The sequence below is a fragment of the Capra hircus genome, chromosome 10, assembly GCF_001704415.2.
Source record: "Capra hircus breed San Clemente chromosome 10, ASM170441v1, whole genome shotgun sequence".
In the NCBI taxonomy this organism is placed as follows: Eukaryota; Metazoa; Chordata; class Mammalia; order Artiodactyla; family Bovidae; genus Capra; species Capra hircus.
In genome coordinates, this window is record NC_030817.1 from 33340101 (window position 1) to 33358476 (window position 18376).

At 40.1% G+C, this 18376-nt stretch overlaps 1 protein-coding gene across 1 annotated transcript in view; it reads left to right on the forward strand.

The window, feature by feature from the left end:
• SLC35F4 (solute carrier family 35 member F4) overlaps positions 1–11660 on the forward strand; it is a 277680-nt gene extending 266020 nt beyond the window's left edge. The window contains exons 5-8 of the mRNA XM_018053799.1: positions 1764–1889; positions 4184–4376; positions 6835–6924; positions 11209–11660. Of these exons, the coding sequence (XP_017909288.1) occupies positions 1764–1889; positions 4184–4376; positions 6835–6924; positions 11209–11450 (651 nt within the window). The 3' untranslated portion in view covers positions 11451–11660. The remainder of the gene's footprint in view (positions 1–1763; positions 1890–4183; positions 4377–6834; positions 6925–11208) is intronic.

Below are 18376 nucleotides of genomic sequence, written 5' to 3' on the forward strand. Positions count from 1 at the left end.
GAAAATACAACTGATGCTTGGTAAAAAGAAAACAAATATTAATTCAAATATTTTATCCTACAAGTTCAATATTTTGAGGGAAATCTATCTGTGAACACACGAACATTCATGTAACACAAAAACAAATCAGAAACTGTCCATATCTAACATAACTTTTCATTTCTTTGACATCAGACTACGCAAACAAAGACTGCAAATCCCTAGCTGAACTATAAATCCCCAAATCAAAGAAAATAATAACCCTTGCAGAACTTCCAGGCCTAGGTAACCACTTTACCATGTTTATTTATGAGTCTATTACTTCCTGTTTGGAAAATGTCCTTGGCACCTCATAGTGTGAGTATTAAATTCTGCTTCATACAGTCTGAAGCACAGTCTAACTGGAACACATGCCTTGAAGCTTTAGAGACTGTAATACTCACTCAGCATGAGCAACACCCCCCATCACGTAGCCTCCCGGATAACGGTTTATGAAGACAGTTTTTCACTGCTGACAAGTCGGCGTCTGTTCTCAAGTACTCCTGCTGTTTCTCATAAAAGACGCTTCAGTATGGAGCTGGCTCTGAAACCAACTGTGCCCTGGCTTTGGGTGGTCATTAACAAAAGAAATGCTTTAACAGCATCTAAATTATACATGTCATCGTTATCATACTTCACACTGCCCTCCAGCAAGTTACATGATAAAGATATACATTTGATTGTAATGAATAATTCACTAATAATATTTCAAAGGGTCAAAAAATCACATATGTGAGAAATCTATCTACAGAGGAAACAAGTTTACTTGGGAATACTCAGAACTGAAGCTTAACAAAATCAATCAGCAAGTATTTTTAAATTTCCCACAAAGTTGCATTGTGATCTTAAAGTCAGTGAGACTGTTTCACAATGAAATAACATAGTGCTTCCTATTCCAGAGTTGTTACTTTACTTTTTACTGTATCTTTAAAATGTTTTCCAGTAAAAGTAGGTCGAGATAATGAAAGAAACAGATGTCAATGAGCATTTCACAAAGGAAGCGGACTTCTCTTTGGACTATATCAAGGATTATATTAATTTATAGTAAACCATTATGATTTCAATCAATTATTAATATTTCACTTTATACAGCTAATGCTTTAGAGTAGCTCAATGAAATTATCTTTCTGTGGCTTAGTTTACTTGTAAACGAAAGGAAGATGTAGCTTCCGTTTGACATTCCAAGTGACAGTGCAAGCTCAACTCGCTCCTTATAAATCATTCTGAAAGATTGTTCTCATTTCTTTTTTCACTTTGGCCTAAAACTTGTCTCTTATTATGTCTCAATCAATATCACATCGCCATATCAAGTTCTGATTATGTGGAGATTATGTGGAGAAATGTTCTTCAGAAACATGCATTGATCCAAGGAGCTGATTGATATATGCTGAATTATTTGAAGGAAAAGAACGCAGTATAGATGAAAATGCTAAGAAGTGACTTCCTATTAAATTTATTTCATCAATATGGGTATTAATCTTTAGGAAGCTGAGCTAAAAAATTAAACTAAAATTACTAGTCCTTAATTAGAATATGTGAGCAGCTTTTATATTCTCTGCCTGGATGTCTCATGAGTGTATGCATTTCTTTCTAATACTGACCCTCCTACATTTAAACAGTGATGTACAAAAGGTAATTGGGTTTGGGAGGAAGCATGTAGCAACTGCCATGGGTTTTTCAAATGCTTGCTCTGGGATGTGGAGGCATCAATGTAAACATTTTTTTCTTTGCATTCTATGTGACAGATAGTTGCCGCAATAATGGCAATCACTGGCATCGTGATGATGGCGTATGCAGATAACTTCCATGCCGATTCCATCATAGGAGTGGCATTTGCAGTGGGTTCAGCCTCAACATCTGCACTATATAAGGTATTTCGTGTACTTCTTTATGTGCTTATTATCATTTGTAGCTTATATTTTTATAAAGTAATGAGGGTGGGATGATTTGGGAGAATGGGAATTCTAACATGTATACTGTCATGTAAGAATTGAATCGCCAGTCCATGTCTGACGTAGGGTGCAGCATGCTTGGGGATGGTGCATGGGGATGACCCAGAGAGATGTTGTGGGGAGGGAGGTGGGAGGGGGGTTCATGTTTGGGAACGCATGTAAGAATTAAAGATTTTAAAATTCAAAAAAATTTAAAAAAATTAAAAAAAAAAAGAAAGGACAAAGAAAATCTTGGCTAGAAAAAAAAAAGATAGTTTAAATAATAATAACAAGTACCAACTATTGAGTACTTGCTACAGGCTGTATACTTGCCAGAATTTTCACCTGTTAACATACCTTTATGAGACACAGGTACTTATTCCCACTTTGCAGATGAGGAAACTGAGACTTTGAAAGATTAGGTAACTTTTCCAGTGTCATCCAGCCAGGAAGTGATAGCAAGATTTAAATCCGGACTGGTCAACTCCAAGGGTTTCCCTGGTGGCCATGACCCCACCCCTCCCAAATAGCCAACCAGTTGTAGCAGGAGCTGAGAAAGACTTCTCTATGTTTAACTACCTTCGGTCATTATTTTAACTACAATGAGGTGTTAAAAATCCTAAACCAACTATCACTTGAGAGTTTAGTTTGCTACATATTAACCCCATGCTATGTTATTAGTTAGATGAAGGGCCTCTTTCCCTCTTTGATGCGTATGCTGGGTCTATACTATGTACTCACTCTCCCCTGGAGCTACCTGTCATCAGTGAAAGCTCTATTCAGTGTCACTGCCCCTGACTTCAGAAGCAAGAACTAAGAAAGCAGATCTAAAAGGTTATTCACCAAAGTGCCGCTTTCCAGAGCCAACTTTCTGGATGTTGCAACTGTTCCACTTTCACCTCTCATGGTGTTTCAATGAGAAAATCTTCTCTGAAAGGCAGAAAATGCCCGCTGCATCCCTCCTGGATGCCTGTTCTGCTTATTTACCAACTCTGCAGCTCAGAGGACATTGTATCTATTTCCATATTGACATTTCCTGGCCCACTGATTCTCTGACAAGCTTGACAAGTGTTCACGCAGTCACCACTAGTGTTTAACTTGCCCCCAGCTGAGACTCCACTGAGATGTCTGATGTAAACAAAGACCACCAGCACATGCTCAAGTTCTAAGTCTCTCAAGAGAAAAAACAATATGTTTAGTGGAAAGTAAAAGAAATACCTGGATTTGCTGTATGCCTGGAATGTCTCTTCTATAGAGAGAATTCTCCTAACCACATTACAGATGTATTCATTCTGGTAGTTGTAATATTTGCTGACACACACATCATCATATATACACCACAGAAAAGATATATTCTGTGCTACATAGTTTGAGGATTAATAAAGGAAGCAGAGGGGTTAAAAAACCAAGAAATATGGACTAGAGACCTGTCTCCTCCCAAACTAAATGTATGATTTAGGTTAGCTATTTACATATCTTTGTCAACTTTCTCTATACACAGATTTATAATTGAGAAAAGAAAAACAATCTTTAAAATCTCCAGACCTTGTGAAAATATTTTAAACTCAGAGAGAAAAGTGCTTATAAATCCAAGGCATCACTATTGAAAGCGAAAGTCACTCAGTCGTGTCCTACTCTTTGCAACCCCATGGACTATACAGTCCACGGAATTCTCCAGGCCAGAATACTGGAGTGGGTAGTCTCTCCCTTTTCCAGGGGATCTTCCCAACCCAGGGATCAAACCCACGTCTCATGCATTGCAGGTGGATTCTTTGCCAGCTGAGCCACAAGGGAAGCTATTACTTCTCTCAATAACATGATGACAGGTTTTCTCTGTCCAATTTAGTTTTCAGTAATTATCAAAATAAGGATAAAATTAATCCCATGCTTGAAGGAAAGAACTAACGGCATCTCAAACCTAAATGTTTCTGGGCTGGTCTGCCCTCCTCTTTATCATCTACCCTATACCTGTAACTGACAGTGGGTTTTTCCCAGTTACAGTATCCCTGTGGCATACCAAGTGGGATTTATTTTATGACAATTTCTGTTTTACATAAAGGCTAGAGTGTATTTGAATTCCTCAGCTCAGCAGCCCATTTAGTGTCATGGAAATGTTGGGATAAGACGACATAGAGCATAAGTTCTGGGCCAGTTAGCTCATGATGAAGAACTTGCGTTTCTGATCCAACAACAGTCCCTGACCGAGTGGCTAACAAGTTCCTTTCCTGTTCTAGGTTTTGTTTAAGATGTTTCTTGGAAGTGCTAACTTTGGTGAGGCAGCACACTTTGTCTCCACGTTGGGTTTCTTCAATTTAATCTTCATCTCCTTCACCCCAGTCATCCTGTATTTCACCAAGGTGGAGCACTGGTCCTCGTTTGCAGCTCTGCCATGGGGCTGTCTCTGCGGGATGGCAGGACTCTGGCTGGGTGAGTAGCCAAGTCTTGCCTTCCATTTCCTATGTCACTTGTCCTTTCCTTGGAGAGTTAAATTGTCATAATAGAAGCATTCCCTTCTTAGATGCCTAAGTAAAATAGACATCCCTATCTTCTATTTCCCAAACTCACTTGAGGTTGGTTAATGGTTATAAGGTTCTTTGCAGGCTATTGCTTGCTTAGGTCAGAGCAGTCCAACTGGCATGTCCATGGGTTAAGGGCTGCCCCACCTGGCCCATCCCCAGTGCACTGAGTTCTCTCTGTGTTAAGGTTGCCCTGAGGAGATGAGGAGATGGCCTCTCTCCTGACTGTGTTACACACCCAAGGGTTTTATGGTCTTAATGCTTCTGCTCTCAAGTTTTTTTTGCTACCTTCTCTTCTCCATAGGAATCAGATATGATCTAGTCAGAGCCGGGCTGGGACACAGATTTGAGAGGTGAACAGGAGACTGTATTCTGTCCTGCCCCCACCCGATCACCTAGAACTATGGTTTCAATTTGCTTAGATTCACCCGGCCTCACTCCTGCTTTTGGTTTGGCCTGTCTTCAGGGAGTGCCTTAGTCCACATGCAGGTTGGAGTCCTCCGTTTACCTGATGTGTCTCAGGCAGGGCCCCGGGCTACAGATAACATATTGAACTATATATTCTTGTCCTTAGATGGTTAAAAGAGCTTGTAAGGGTTCTATCGAAAGTGCTAAGGAAAAGCAGTTACCCATTTTGATGAAGCTACCAGTTCTCGTTGAATGAAAACTTCAGTTCTCAACCAAAGACCAATACTTCTATCAATCTGCTAAAATACTCAGTCCAGCCGACAAAATGACAGTTGGGGAACTTAGCAGAGTCTATGCTATGCTTATTAAATTTCTGATTTATTAGGACTGGTTGTATTTAACTCCCCATATCTGAGGAGAGAGTTGAGATGCTGGAATATTCATTCCCATTGCAGCTCTGTCAGAAAGAAGGAGTAGTAATTGATATTAACTTACAAAGGTGTTTGGCCTTGATTGCTACTGTTATTGTATGAAAATGATGAACAAGCCCAAGTCTTGTGGAAATCCAACCCATTGTCTCTAACAAGCACGAGTGACTCCAGATACCTAAATTTTGGAGCTTAACTAAAGCAAGAATTATAGAAAGCAGTAGAAGAATAAACACTGTCCTAACTGTAATGGTTCTAGAACTATCTTTGGTTTACAGAGAAAGGGGCAATATGGTTTGGGGTCATTTCCATACAGAGAGATCTTTCCTGAATTGAGGACTTTTCATAGTTGTAATTTTTCATAGTTGTCATATTTCTCTAACCCCCTAAAACAAATATTGGCTTGACATCTATTAAAATAATGCTATATAATTTATAAATGTTTTTCTTTTTGAAAACAAATAATTTTGATCATTGTTGGGTATGTGATTACTTGAATAACTTTATATTTAAAGTGTCCAAAGATATAAATTAAAGGATATCAAGTTATACCTTCAGTTTTTTCTGTGGACCCACCTTAAGGTTATCTGTATATAAATCAGGATGTGGAAAAGCTCCCTGGTGTTCAGTGAATTATATGCGCCTCTGTTGGTTCATGTGATGCACACCCCAAAAGAGAGTGAATAACACAGCATAGGCCATCCTTGGACAGATCTTCTGTTAGGCAGTAACACTAGGACCTTTTAGTTATCCAGGAACATGGCATGATATAGCAAACTAGCAAGGGAGAAAGCCTCAATCAGTCATTAGCTCTCAACCTCTGGCTCAACTTTATAGTGCTAACAAGCAGTGTAGTGAACACATTATTTCACCTCTTTGCATGGCTCCCTACCCCTTTTGTGAGCCAACTGGTAAGAAATCAGGCAACTAGGGTGGCAGAAGAAGAAAAAGGAACAAGACCTTTGCAGGTATGATACATATGAATCCATCTCCAAAATTAGAGGATTAATTGACCAATGTTACTCATTTGAAAAGACCCTGATGTTGGGAAAGATTGAGGGCGGGAGGAGAAGGGGACGACAGAGGATGAGATGGTTGGATGGCATCACTGATTCAATGGACATGAGTTTGGTAACAGGAGTTGGTGATGGACAGGGAGGCCTGGTGTGCTGCGGTTCATGGGGTCACAAAGAGTCGGACACGACTGAGCGACTGAACTGAACAGATAATTTAGAAGGCATGTTTAGCATAGACATTGATTCTTTTATGTTAAAGGAAGGAAAGAGCCCAGCATCTCAGTTCCCCTTTATCCTGTATGTGTGTTAGTCACTCAGTCATGTCCAACTGTTTGCAACCTGATAGACTGTAGCCCACCAGGCTCCTCTGTCCATGAAATTCTTGAGGCAAGAATACTGGAGTGGGTTGCCATTCCCTTCTCCAGGGGATCTTCCTGACCTAGGGATCAAACCCAGGGCTCCTGCATTGCTGGCAGATTCTTCACCATCTGAGCCACCATCCTCCTCTATTTGACAGCCTTCAACATCCTGGTGAATGTCGGTGTGGTGCTGACGTACCCAATCCTCATCTCTATCGGGACGGTGCTCAGCGTTCCTGGAAATGCAGGTACTGTGCAAACTGACATCTGCGCAGGAAGCTCCCTGCTTGTGTTTGTTTTATACCCGGAGTTATTTCTTCGAGTAATTGTGAATTGTATCCCCTGCCTGGGAACATGTTTTTAAATATCTTGAAGGTGGCAGACAACAGAATAACTGTGCAGCAGATTTAAAAATTGCAGCTACAAACACTGTTTTTACGTGGTCGTGCTTTTAGAATTAAATACCAAATGTATCATTTGGGTTTCATGTAATCTCCCTGACAACCTAATTTTGTGGTATTTTTAGAGGAAGTCCTATGGAAACAAAAGGCATCCCAGCACAGGACTCTCAAGTCAGCATCACTAATGAAAGTGTAGGGAGCGTACAGGGTGTTGGCTCCCCATCAGACTGCCCATGGGGAGCTGTGAAAGCTCCTCATGGGGACATAGCAGATGGCCCTCTGGAATAGATACAGGAAAAAAGCAATTTGACTCATTTCAGGAACAAGAGGAAAAGCTGTTTTTCCAGGAAAATCTTTCTAGTGAAAACTGTCAGTGGAACAAATAATGAAAGTGAATTATCTGGACGACTATACAGGCCTTCTAATTTTAAAATTCTATGTTTCCAAGTCTTTGGTAGCCTTCTTTCTTTGTCCCAGGATAATCAGCAAATGTTTATTGAACACTTACTATGTGGTCAGGATTATAGAAAAGACTGGGGGGTGGAGAGAGAAAAGATAGTATTGGTCCCATAACAGACTTTCACTGAATACTACAGTATTCAGATGGTATGGTACTGGCACAAAAACAGAAATATAGATCAATGGAACAGAACAGAAAGCTCAGAGATAAACCCACCTACAGTCACCTAATCTATGACAAAGAAAGCAAGAATATACAATGGAAAAAACAGTCTCTTCAATAAGTAGTACTGGGAAAACTAGACAACCACATGTAAAAGAATGAAATTAGAACACTCATTAACATCATACAAAAATAAATTTTAAATGGATCAAAGACCTAAATGTAAGACTAGACACTATAAAACTCTTAGGGGAAAACATAGACAGAACACTCTTTAACATAAATCACAGCAAGATCTTTTTTGACCTATCTCCTAAAGTAATGAAAAGAAAAACAAAAATAAATAGGACCTTATTGAACTTAAAAGCTTTTGCACAGCAAAAGAAATCATAAACAAGATGAAAAGACAACCGTCAGAATAGCAGAAAATATTTGCCAATGAAGCAACTGGCAAGGGATTAATCTCCAAGATATATAAACAGCTCATGTGGCTCAATTCCCTAAAAACAAACAACCCGATCAAAAAATGGGTAGAAGACCTAAATAGATATTTCCCCAAAGAAGACATTACAGATGGCTAAGACACACATGAAAAGAGGCTCAACATCACTAATTATTGCAGGAATCCAAATCAAAGCTAAAATGAGGCATCACCTTCACACTGGTCAGAATGGGCACCATCAAAAAAATCTATTAACAAATACTGGCGAGGATGTGGAGAAAAGGGAATCCTCCTACACTACTGGTTGGAATGTAAATTGACACAGCCACTATAGAGAACAATATGGAGGCTCCTTAAAAACACTGACCCAGCAATCCCACTCCTGGGCATATACCCAAAGAAAACTATACTCACAGAAGATACATGCACGCCTGTGTTCAAGGCAGTAATATGTAGAATCACCAGGACAGGAATGGATAAAGAAGATTTGGCATATGTATATACTGGAATATTACTCAGCCATAAAAAGGAATGAAATAGTGCCGTTTGCTAAGAGTCGGACACAACTGAGTGACTTCACTTTCACTTTTCACTTTCCTGCGTTGGAGAAGGAAATGGCAACCCACTCCAGTGTTCTTGCCTGGAGAATCCCAGGGACGGGGGAGCCTGGTGGGCTGCCGTCTGTGGGGTCGCACAGAGTCAGACCCGACTGAAGCGACTTAGCAGTAGCAGCAGAGATGTAAATGGACCTAGAGACTGTCATACAGAGTGAAGTCGGAAAGAAAAAAAACAAATATCATATATTAATGCATATGCATGTATGCGGAATCTAGCAAAATGGTACAGATGAACCTATTTGCAAAGCAGAAATAGACACACAAATGTAGAGAACAAATGTGTGTACAACAAAGGGGGAAGTAGGGTGGGATGCATTGGGAGATTGGGATTAACATATACACTATTATGTATAAAATAGATAATTAATGAGAACCTTCTGTGTAGCACAGGGAACTCTACTTAATGCTCTGTGGTGAAAAAGAGGGGATATATGTATACACATAGCTGATTCGCTTTTCTGCACAACAGAAACTAACACAATTGTAAAACAACTAAACTCCAAAACACAGGAGTGCTACGAGAAAAAAGGACTTCCCTGGTGGCTCAGACGGTAAAGCGTCTGCCTGCAGTGCTGGAGACTCAGGTTCAATCCCTGGGTCAGGAAGATCTCCTGGAGAAGGAAATGGCACCCCACTCCAGGATTCTTGCCTGGAAAACCCCATGGGCGGAGGAACCTGGTAGACTACAGTTCATGGGGTGGCAAAGAGTCAGACACGACTGAGCGACTTTACTTTCTATGAGAAAAAAAAAAAAAAAACTTACCCTGAATATGGAAAAAAGACTGACTATATGAAGTAACTTAGAGCTCCACAAAGTAACTTATCATTAAATGCTAAACTGTGTAAAAGACTCCAAGGACTGTAAGATATTTAGAGGAAAGTCATATCAGGGAGGAGTGGAGTTGTCAAGAAATTCCATTCATTCATCCATGGATTCGTTCATTTAATATAAGTACTTAGTATATGCTACCCACTGTGCTAACACTGATGATAAATCCTGAGTAAGACATGGTCCCTGCCCTCAGGATCATGTGGTATAGAAGGGAGATAAAAGGAACTCAGTATTTACAATGTAGAGAGAGAAAGACTTTGACAGAGCTATGTACTGAATGCTCTGAGAGCACACAGGAGGGGCATTGAAGGAAGCTTCTTGCAAGAAGAATAAAAGGAGGAATTTAACAGAGGGTTTAGCTGGATGAAGTGCATACAAGGAGGAGAGAGCGTTTCATACAAAGAGAAGAGCATGTATATGATTCTACTACTAATACATGCCTCCCAAAACTGAAAACAAGGACTCAAAAATATTCCTGTATGAGATGTTCACCGCAGCACTATTCACAAAAGCCAAATGCGGAAACACCAGATGTCCATCAAGAGATGAATCAATAGACACATTGTGATACAATGGGATATTATTCAGCCATAAAAGGAATAAAGCACTAACACATGCTATGATGTGGCTGAACCTCAAAAACATTATGTTAATCAAAAGAAACCAGACATAAAATGTCATATATTGTATGTTTCAACTTATAAGAAATATCTAGAATAGATAAATCCATAGACACACAGCAGATTAGTGGTTTCCAGGTTTTGGGGTGGGGGTAGGAGACTGGGGAGTAGCTGCTTAATGGGTCTGGGGTTTTATTTTGAAATGATGAAAACGTTTTACACCAGATGGAGAAGCTGGTACATTAATCTGTACAAAATGAATGTACAAAATGCTAGTAAACTCACTTGAAAGTGGTTAGTTTTAACTTGCATGAGTTTCACTGCAACTAAAAATTTTTAAAAGACTGGCATTTGCAAAGACCTAGACATTAATAAGCTTGGTTCATTTAAAAAATCTTCAGTGGGCCAGTGAAACTGGAGAAGTATGAAGGAATACAGAGGAAAGACATTAGGAAATAAAACTGCATGTATACACTGCTATATTGAAAACAGATAATCAACAAGGACCAACTATCACAGCATAGGAAACTCTGCTTAATATTCTGTAATAACCTAAATGGGGCCAAAATTTGAAAAAGAATAGATACATGGATATGTGTGACTAAATCACCTTAGTGTATACCTGAAACACTGTTAATCAACTATGCTGTAATATAAAATAAAATTATTGGATATGTGTGACTAAATCACCTTAGTGTATACCTGAAACACTGTTAATCAACTATGCTGTAATATAAAATAAAATTATTTTTTTAAATTGCAGAGGCTATTCAATCAGATGGTATTTGCCTAGCAGGGTAAGTATGATTTAGAGAAAAGAAATGGAAAGCAGGTGTAGAGAGCCATGTCAATAACGACATAGAATAAAGGAAAGATAAGCTTGTGAGAACAAGAGAGACTTTTGGAAATCTTCTAGAAGTAGCACTGATTTGGGTCACTGGTTTTCAGAGAAGCTTAGAAACCGTCACAGGCTGACTGACTTGCTGTTGCTCCTCTAGCTGTGGATCTCCTGAAGCAGGAGGTAATATTCAATGTCGTCCGCCTGGCTGCTACCATCATCATCTGCATTGGGTTTCTGCTGATGCTCTTGCCTGAGGAGTGGGATGAAATTACCCTGCGATTCATCAACAGCCTGAAGGAAAAGAAGAGTGAGGAGCATGTGGATGACATCACTGATTCCAGTGTCCACCTGCGAAGCAGAAGCAGGGCCAATGGGGCTGTGTCCATACCGCTGGCTTAAGGAGGGACACATTTTGAATGCACGTGTATGTATATTCTGTGAATATAATAAAATTTTCTCACTACCTATACACTCAAATGACAGTATTAACTCTGAATTTGGATAAATCATGTGTGAAATAATGCCAACATAAAAGTTTACATTTATATGCTTATCAAGGAACTGGTGTAAATAGTCATAATAAATTTTTTATTAAAACATATTCATCCTAGTTCCTAGTTCTATTTCTTCTGGCTTTTTTTGGGGGCGGGGAGGGATTTTTGCCCTAATTCATAGAATTCCCTGAAAATATGAAATTCTTTAAAATATAGCAGTATATATATGACCATCCCAAACTCTGCTATATTTAAAGGGATAACCAACAGGGATCTACATGGAAATCTGCTCAGTGTTATGCGGCAGCCTGGATGGGAGGTGGGGTTGGGGGAGAACCATGTGTATGTGTTAGTCACTTAGTCGTGTCCAACTTTTGCAGCCCCATACACTGTGGTCCACCAGGTTCCTCTATCCATGGACTTCTTTAGGCAAGAACATTGGAGTGAGTAGCCTTCCCTTCTCCAGGGGATCTTCCCAACCCAGGGACGGAATTTGGGTCTCCTGCACTGCAGGCATATTCTTTACCCTCTGAGCCACAAGGGAAGCCTGAAGGGGAGAATGGAGACATGTCTGTGTATGGCTGAGTCCCTTCACTGTTTACCTGAAACTATCCAATTGTTACTCAGCTGTACCCAACACAAAATAAAAAGCTCAAAATAAATAAAGATAACATTCATTCCTATTAGAAAAAAAATGAGATTCTATTAAATTACGGGCTTGTCATGACCTTTTTCTCACCTGGAACTGAGACCTTTTCATTCAGTCAGAAAAAAACCGCATACTTTATATATTCAAGGCCAATAAGAGCCTTTAATTTGAAATCTAGAAAGTAATGAAATACCAATAGAGCATCTTCCAAATGCAAGAACTACTAGGAACTACTAGAGCCACTAGGAACAATGAAAATCTGAGGGTACAAAAGGCTCCCCTAGACTTTCAACAAGCTTTCAGGAGCACCAAGCATAAAAGAAGTTACGAATATCTCTAATATGAGCTAGATGTCTGAAAATGGTACAATGGTTATGGAGAAGACATCTATCACCAGCCATCTCTAAATCTTTCACCAGTTTTACGCTTGCTTATGTTTGCTCTCACTTGTTCAACTCCCATTCACTCTTCAGCCCACCTTCTGCCCCCATCATTCTCTGGTGAAGTGCATTCACCAGGGTTACCAATGACCTTTTTCATGCAAAACCATAATAACTGTTCAACTCCAATTATATTGTCTTCTGGGTAGCATTTGACATGATGACCGCTCCTTTTTCCTACCATATTCTCTTCACCTAGATCCCCTTCTAGGTGAAGGAGATCTCCTGGTTCTCTTTCTGCCTTACTGGCTTCTCCTCTGGACTCCTCTTCCTAGGCTGGTCTCATCACTGTGAGTGTTCAGTCCTTGTCCTTCTTAGCATCTCATTCCACACTCTCTCCCTCAGATATCTCACCTGTTTCCATGGCTTTCAAAGTCATCCCTGTGGTGATAGCTTTATAATATGTGTCTCCAGCCCAGATTTGTCTCCAGGTCAGACCTGACTATCTAAATGCTTCCTGCAAGCTCACTTGGATGCCTCATTGTTCATTTTGCATTCGAGGACATAGTTGAATTTATCATCTCTCCTCCTCAGATCTACCCCCTTCTTCTTTCTTGTTTCCTGTCTAGGTCAATGGTACCAGCATCCCCTGGCTGCCCAAGCCAGAGATCAAACTTCACATCTGCCTTCCTCACCCTCCACATCTAAACCATTAAGTCCTACTGATTGTTTTCCTTAATATTTCCTGAATCCATGCACTTCTCTACTATGCTACCTATTCTAGGAGCCTATCATCTCTTTCCCTGATGAATGAAGTATGCTTTTTACTGGTCTAATTCTCAGTGTGGCCTCCCTCTAAGCCTTTTTGTGCCCTGCAGAATGACTTCTCTAATATATAGACTTGATCACTCTACTTCCCTATATATAATACTTCAGTGCCATCTCATTGTCCTCGGAGTAAGGTCCAAACATCCTTGCAGGTCATTCAAAGTTCATCACTGATTGGCCCCTGCCTGCCTCTAGAGAAGCACCATCCAGTAGAACTTTCTATGATGATGGAAATAGTTCAGATCTGCACTGTTCAACACTGTCCACAACTATTGATCTCTTTAAATATGGCTAAGGCAATTGAGGGACTGCATTTCTAATTTTACTTTTAATTGATTTTAAGTTAATGTTAATTAGCCACATGTGTCTCTTGGCTACCATATTGGACAGCATAGTTTCTTCCATACCACCCTCTGTGGCCCTCTGGAATGTCTACGCTTTAAAGCAACCATCCTTTTTATAGTTCTTTGGAGTTGGTGATGGACAGGGAGGCCTGACATGCTGTGATTCATAGGGTCGCAAAGAGTCGGACATGACTAAGCGATTGAACTGAACTGAATCAAGACATACTCTCTCTCTTATACTTTCTTTTTGTCTCTCATCACCTGAATAACCCTTACCTAGGTTTCACGGGGCTTCCCTGATAGCTCAGTTGGTAAAGAACACTCCTGTAACACAGGAGACCCCGGTTCAATTCCTGGGTCAGGAAGATCCCCCGGAGAAGTGATAGGCTACCCACTCCAGTATTCTTGGGCTTCTGTTGTGGCTCAGCTGGTAAAGAATCTACCTGCGATGTGGGAGATCCGGGTTTGATCCCTGGGATGGGAAGATCCCTGGAGAAGGGGCTTCATGACATGATTTCTTCCTATTTTCATGGAAGATCTTTTCTCATCCCCCAAACTAAACAGTGTGGCTTTCATAGACACTTCTGCTTACCCCATTATAGCACTGGTGACTCTCTGTGGTTACTGTCAGTCTACACATCTGAGTTCCCAGTAGCCCAAGAGTTCCTTGGGAAAAGGAATTATGTGACATTCATCATTGGGTTTTGCCTGGCACTTATAGATACACAATAAATGAATGAATGGGCTGCTTTACACTGGAGATATGGCCCTTCCCTGAACTTTATTAGATAAGTCTCAGTTAAGGACAGACATTCTCATAGACCAGCAGAAGGCACTTCTTCCCTAAGAGGCTGGGTAGTTTAGTGCACCTAGAAATTTAAGATAATCTACACTTTCTGGCATCTGTTTTACAATTCTTTTTTTCCCCCAAGTTGCTCCAACAGTGTAGGTCAAAGGGTCATGGGCAAGAAAAAGGAACTTTGGTTATCACACTTGCTGACTTGGTATCATAGTCAATAAAAACCTCACCATTTTTTCATTTCTCTGTCATTTTTTGAAAAGGCAATGACAACCTCTGGGCACTGATAGATGACATGGTATTAATTAAAACAATAATCATGACATACTTCAAGCTGCATGAAAAATGATAGAAAAGAAATGAAGTATTTTATTAGTAAATATGAATTAATTCATTATCTAAGTAGAGTTGGTTTTAACTATTTAAATGCCATAATAGTACAAACATTGCTCTTGCCTTGTTTTTAAATTGCTGTTAAATAGCAGTAATCAGTGACTAACCCACACCAGCATCTTCCCATTGCTTAGCATGGCATTTAAAATTGCATTTTGACATCTTTAAGAAATGAATTGTTTTGCTCTTTTTGATAATTCATTTTGAAAAATGGAATCAGCTACCCTGGAAAGCCCAAATTCAACCTATAACTGATCAGTGTAATTAGCTTAGTCATATTACAAAAACACTTCCATTATGGTATTCATTCATTTATTCATTAAAACATTATTAAATTCTACTTCTTGCTGTGAAGTAGGGCATTATGTTAGATTATCACCCACTGGCCTCTCCCTGCCTCTAGAGCACCACTGTCTGATAGAACTTCCTATGCTTGTAGAAATGTCCTCTCTCTGCACTGTGGGCAAAAGGACACAAAATGAATAGAAAATGGTCCCTGCTTCCAGAAGTTTCAACCACTAAGTTATTACCATGGCAACTAAAGTGAAAGTTTTAGTCATTCAGTCCAATTCGACTCTTTGTGGTCCCATGGACTGCAGCCTGCCAGGCCCCTCTGTCCATGGGATTCTCAAGGTAAGAATACTGGAGTGGACTGCATTCCTTTCTCCAGGGGATCTTCCTGACCCAGGGATTGAACACAGGTCTCCCACAGTGCAGGCAGATTTTTATCGTCTGAGCCATAAACAATCTGAGGCAATTAAAACAACCACAATCACGACTCAGACTTTTATTTAAGTCATTTTTGGAATGTGAAATATTCCCTTTAACTCAGCTAAAGTATTCATAAATAAAGTGAAAGTCACCTCAGTCGTGTCCGACTCTTTGCGACCCCATGGACTATACAGTCCATGGAATTCTCCAGGCCAGAATACTGGAGTCGGTAGGCTTTCCCTTCTCACTGGGATCTTCCCAACCCAGGGTTCGAACCATGGTCTCCCACATTGCAGGCGGATTCTTTACCAGCTGAGCCATAAGGGATTCATACATAAAAGATAATACCTTTCCTTACTACCTCCCATGGTCATTGTGAATCAGAAGATATAGTGCGTTTTAGTCACTAAACAAACACAGGTGGGCTCCCTATGTCCTTATGAGGTGACTTCCATGAGCCAGGTTCAGTTTGGCTAAGAGGATACTGACAAAGTCCCTGTCCTTATGGTGGAAGGACTTAATTGAGGTTCCTGTTATCCTGTCTCTTACTCAAACTTGGTTCCTCCCCAAAGTCTAGGAGGCAATGGCTCCTATGGGTGACTGGACTAAATGGGCAGCACAGCACAGGGATTAAGAGCACCCCTGTTGTAGCCCCAAATCTGAACTTCTAAGACATGGACTTTAGCTAATTACCAATATCTCTCAGCTCCTTGACTTCATGTTCAGTACAATGAGGATATTAATACTGACCATTTGAGGTTGTTGAGTATATTCAATAAAAACACACTGCCAGACATCCAGAAGTAGCTACTGTTAGGATTTCCTCTGTTTACTCCCTCCAGGTCCTTTTTCAAAGCACTTAGCCACTGCACTATGCCAAGCAGTCACAGAGCCTGGTGCCAAGCAGGGGATTTTACCCAAAATAAACCAGAGACAAAAGAAGCTTGGCATGAGGAACATGCGGAAGAAGCCAAAAAGGGGGTGCCATTCTCCTTGGTTGGCTCCTCTCAGCACTTTGCATCACAGCATTCTTGCCCAGCCAGTGGAACTAATTGCCTGACAAAAAGACAGACGGGCAACTTGGGCTTTGAAATTAAAATCACTTCAACCACGTCCTGAGTGCTTCACAAACAAATTATAGGCAAATTGATTTTGCTCATCCAGGCTTTGCATGCCTGTTAATTTTGTGCAGGCGCTTTGTCAAGATCCACCAGAGGACAAATGATTTGGAGAAGGACACCACCAGTGATAGTGAACAGTATAACCAGCCAAGCATTTGAGTGTTTGGTATTTAAGTACAAATCCTTTTTCTTATCAATAAACCCTTGTCACAAGGACAAAGAACACTAGCACGGGCAATGCTAGTTTATCTGGCAGGCTAAGAAGTCTCTATTAATTCTAATTCATTTTATGTCTCCCACCCTCATAGATAGCAGCTGGAGGCAAAGCAAGAACAGGAGGTGAGGGTGTGGAGGTGCTAGGGCCAGGAACACAGAAAGAAAGGGCAGACACCCTGCGTTTCAAAGCTCTGATCAGCCAGGTCTTCCCACATGTGCCACAAAGGCAGAAGTTGCTTTGTCATTGTTTGCAGGAGGCAGGAACCCAGGTCCTTTGGGAACTTGAGGGATCTTAAGAGCAAGAAATCTAACCTGAGCTGCAAAGATGGGCTTCAGGGGTTTGTTCCAAAAGCCTTGACAGAGTTTTCAAAATGTGAACTTAGCTGCTTTATTCTGGAGGAATCAATTCAGAGAGTTTAGAAGCACTAAATCCACGACTGTTTGATATACTGGCTACTAGTCACATGTGGTTGTTGAGATACAGCTGGTCCAAACTGAGATGTCCAGTGTCAAATGCACTACAGTTTGAAGACTTGGGATGAAAAGAGAAAATAGGCTATTTCATTAATAGCTCTATATTCATTCCATATTGAAATGAGAGTATTTTGGATATGTTGAGCTAAATAAAAAATATTATTGGGACTTCCCTGGTGGTCCAGTGGCTAAGACTCTGCATTCCCAATGCAGGGGACCTCTGTTCAATTCCTGGTCAGGGAACTATATCCCACATGCCAAAACTAAAGGTCTCACATGCCTCAACCAAAGCAGAAGATCTCATGTGCCACGATTAAGACCTGGCTCAGCCAAATAAATAAATAAATAATAAATAAAATATTTTAAAAAGAAAGAAAAAATTTAAATATACATTATAAAATTTATTTCACTCATTTCTTTTCACTCTTTCAATGTACCTACTAGAAATCTTAAAATTGTACATAAGGCTTGTATTCATGACTCATATTTTATTTCTATTAGGCAGAAATTCTCTAAAAGGTTAAAAATAACTTGCTTAGAGGGATCAAGAAGGAAATTTAGAAGAAGAAAATAGCTTTGGAAAGAAACAATTATTTGGTGAGCTTCTGTCAGTCAAGACAAAATAGACTGAGTGTTTTTCATGTCATGTAAGTTCAAACTGCCAGCAATGAGCAGAGAGAGAGAAAGACAGAAGCAAGGGCAACAGCTTGAAACTGCAGTCAACTGGAAGACTCTGTAAAGAACTGGAAGAATAACTGGGTTGAAACCAGCAAGGAAACTCCATCTGATACTAGTTTTTACTGGTGCAGAAATGATAGAAGCTACTTTGAATTCTAGAGAGTCAGAAGATACTAATGACAAACATATTAACAGTAAAAAAGGAAGAAGGTATTCTGGAAAAGACTACTTTGACTTT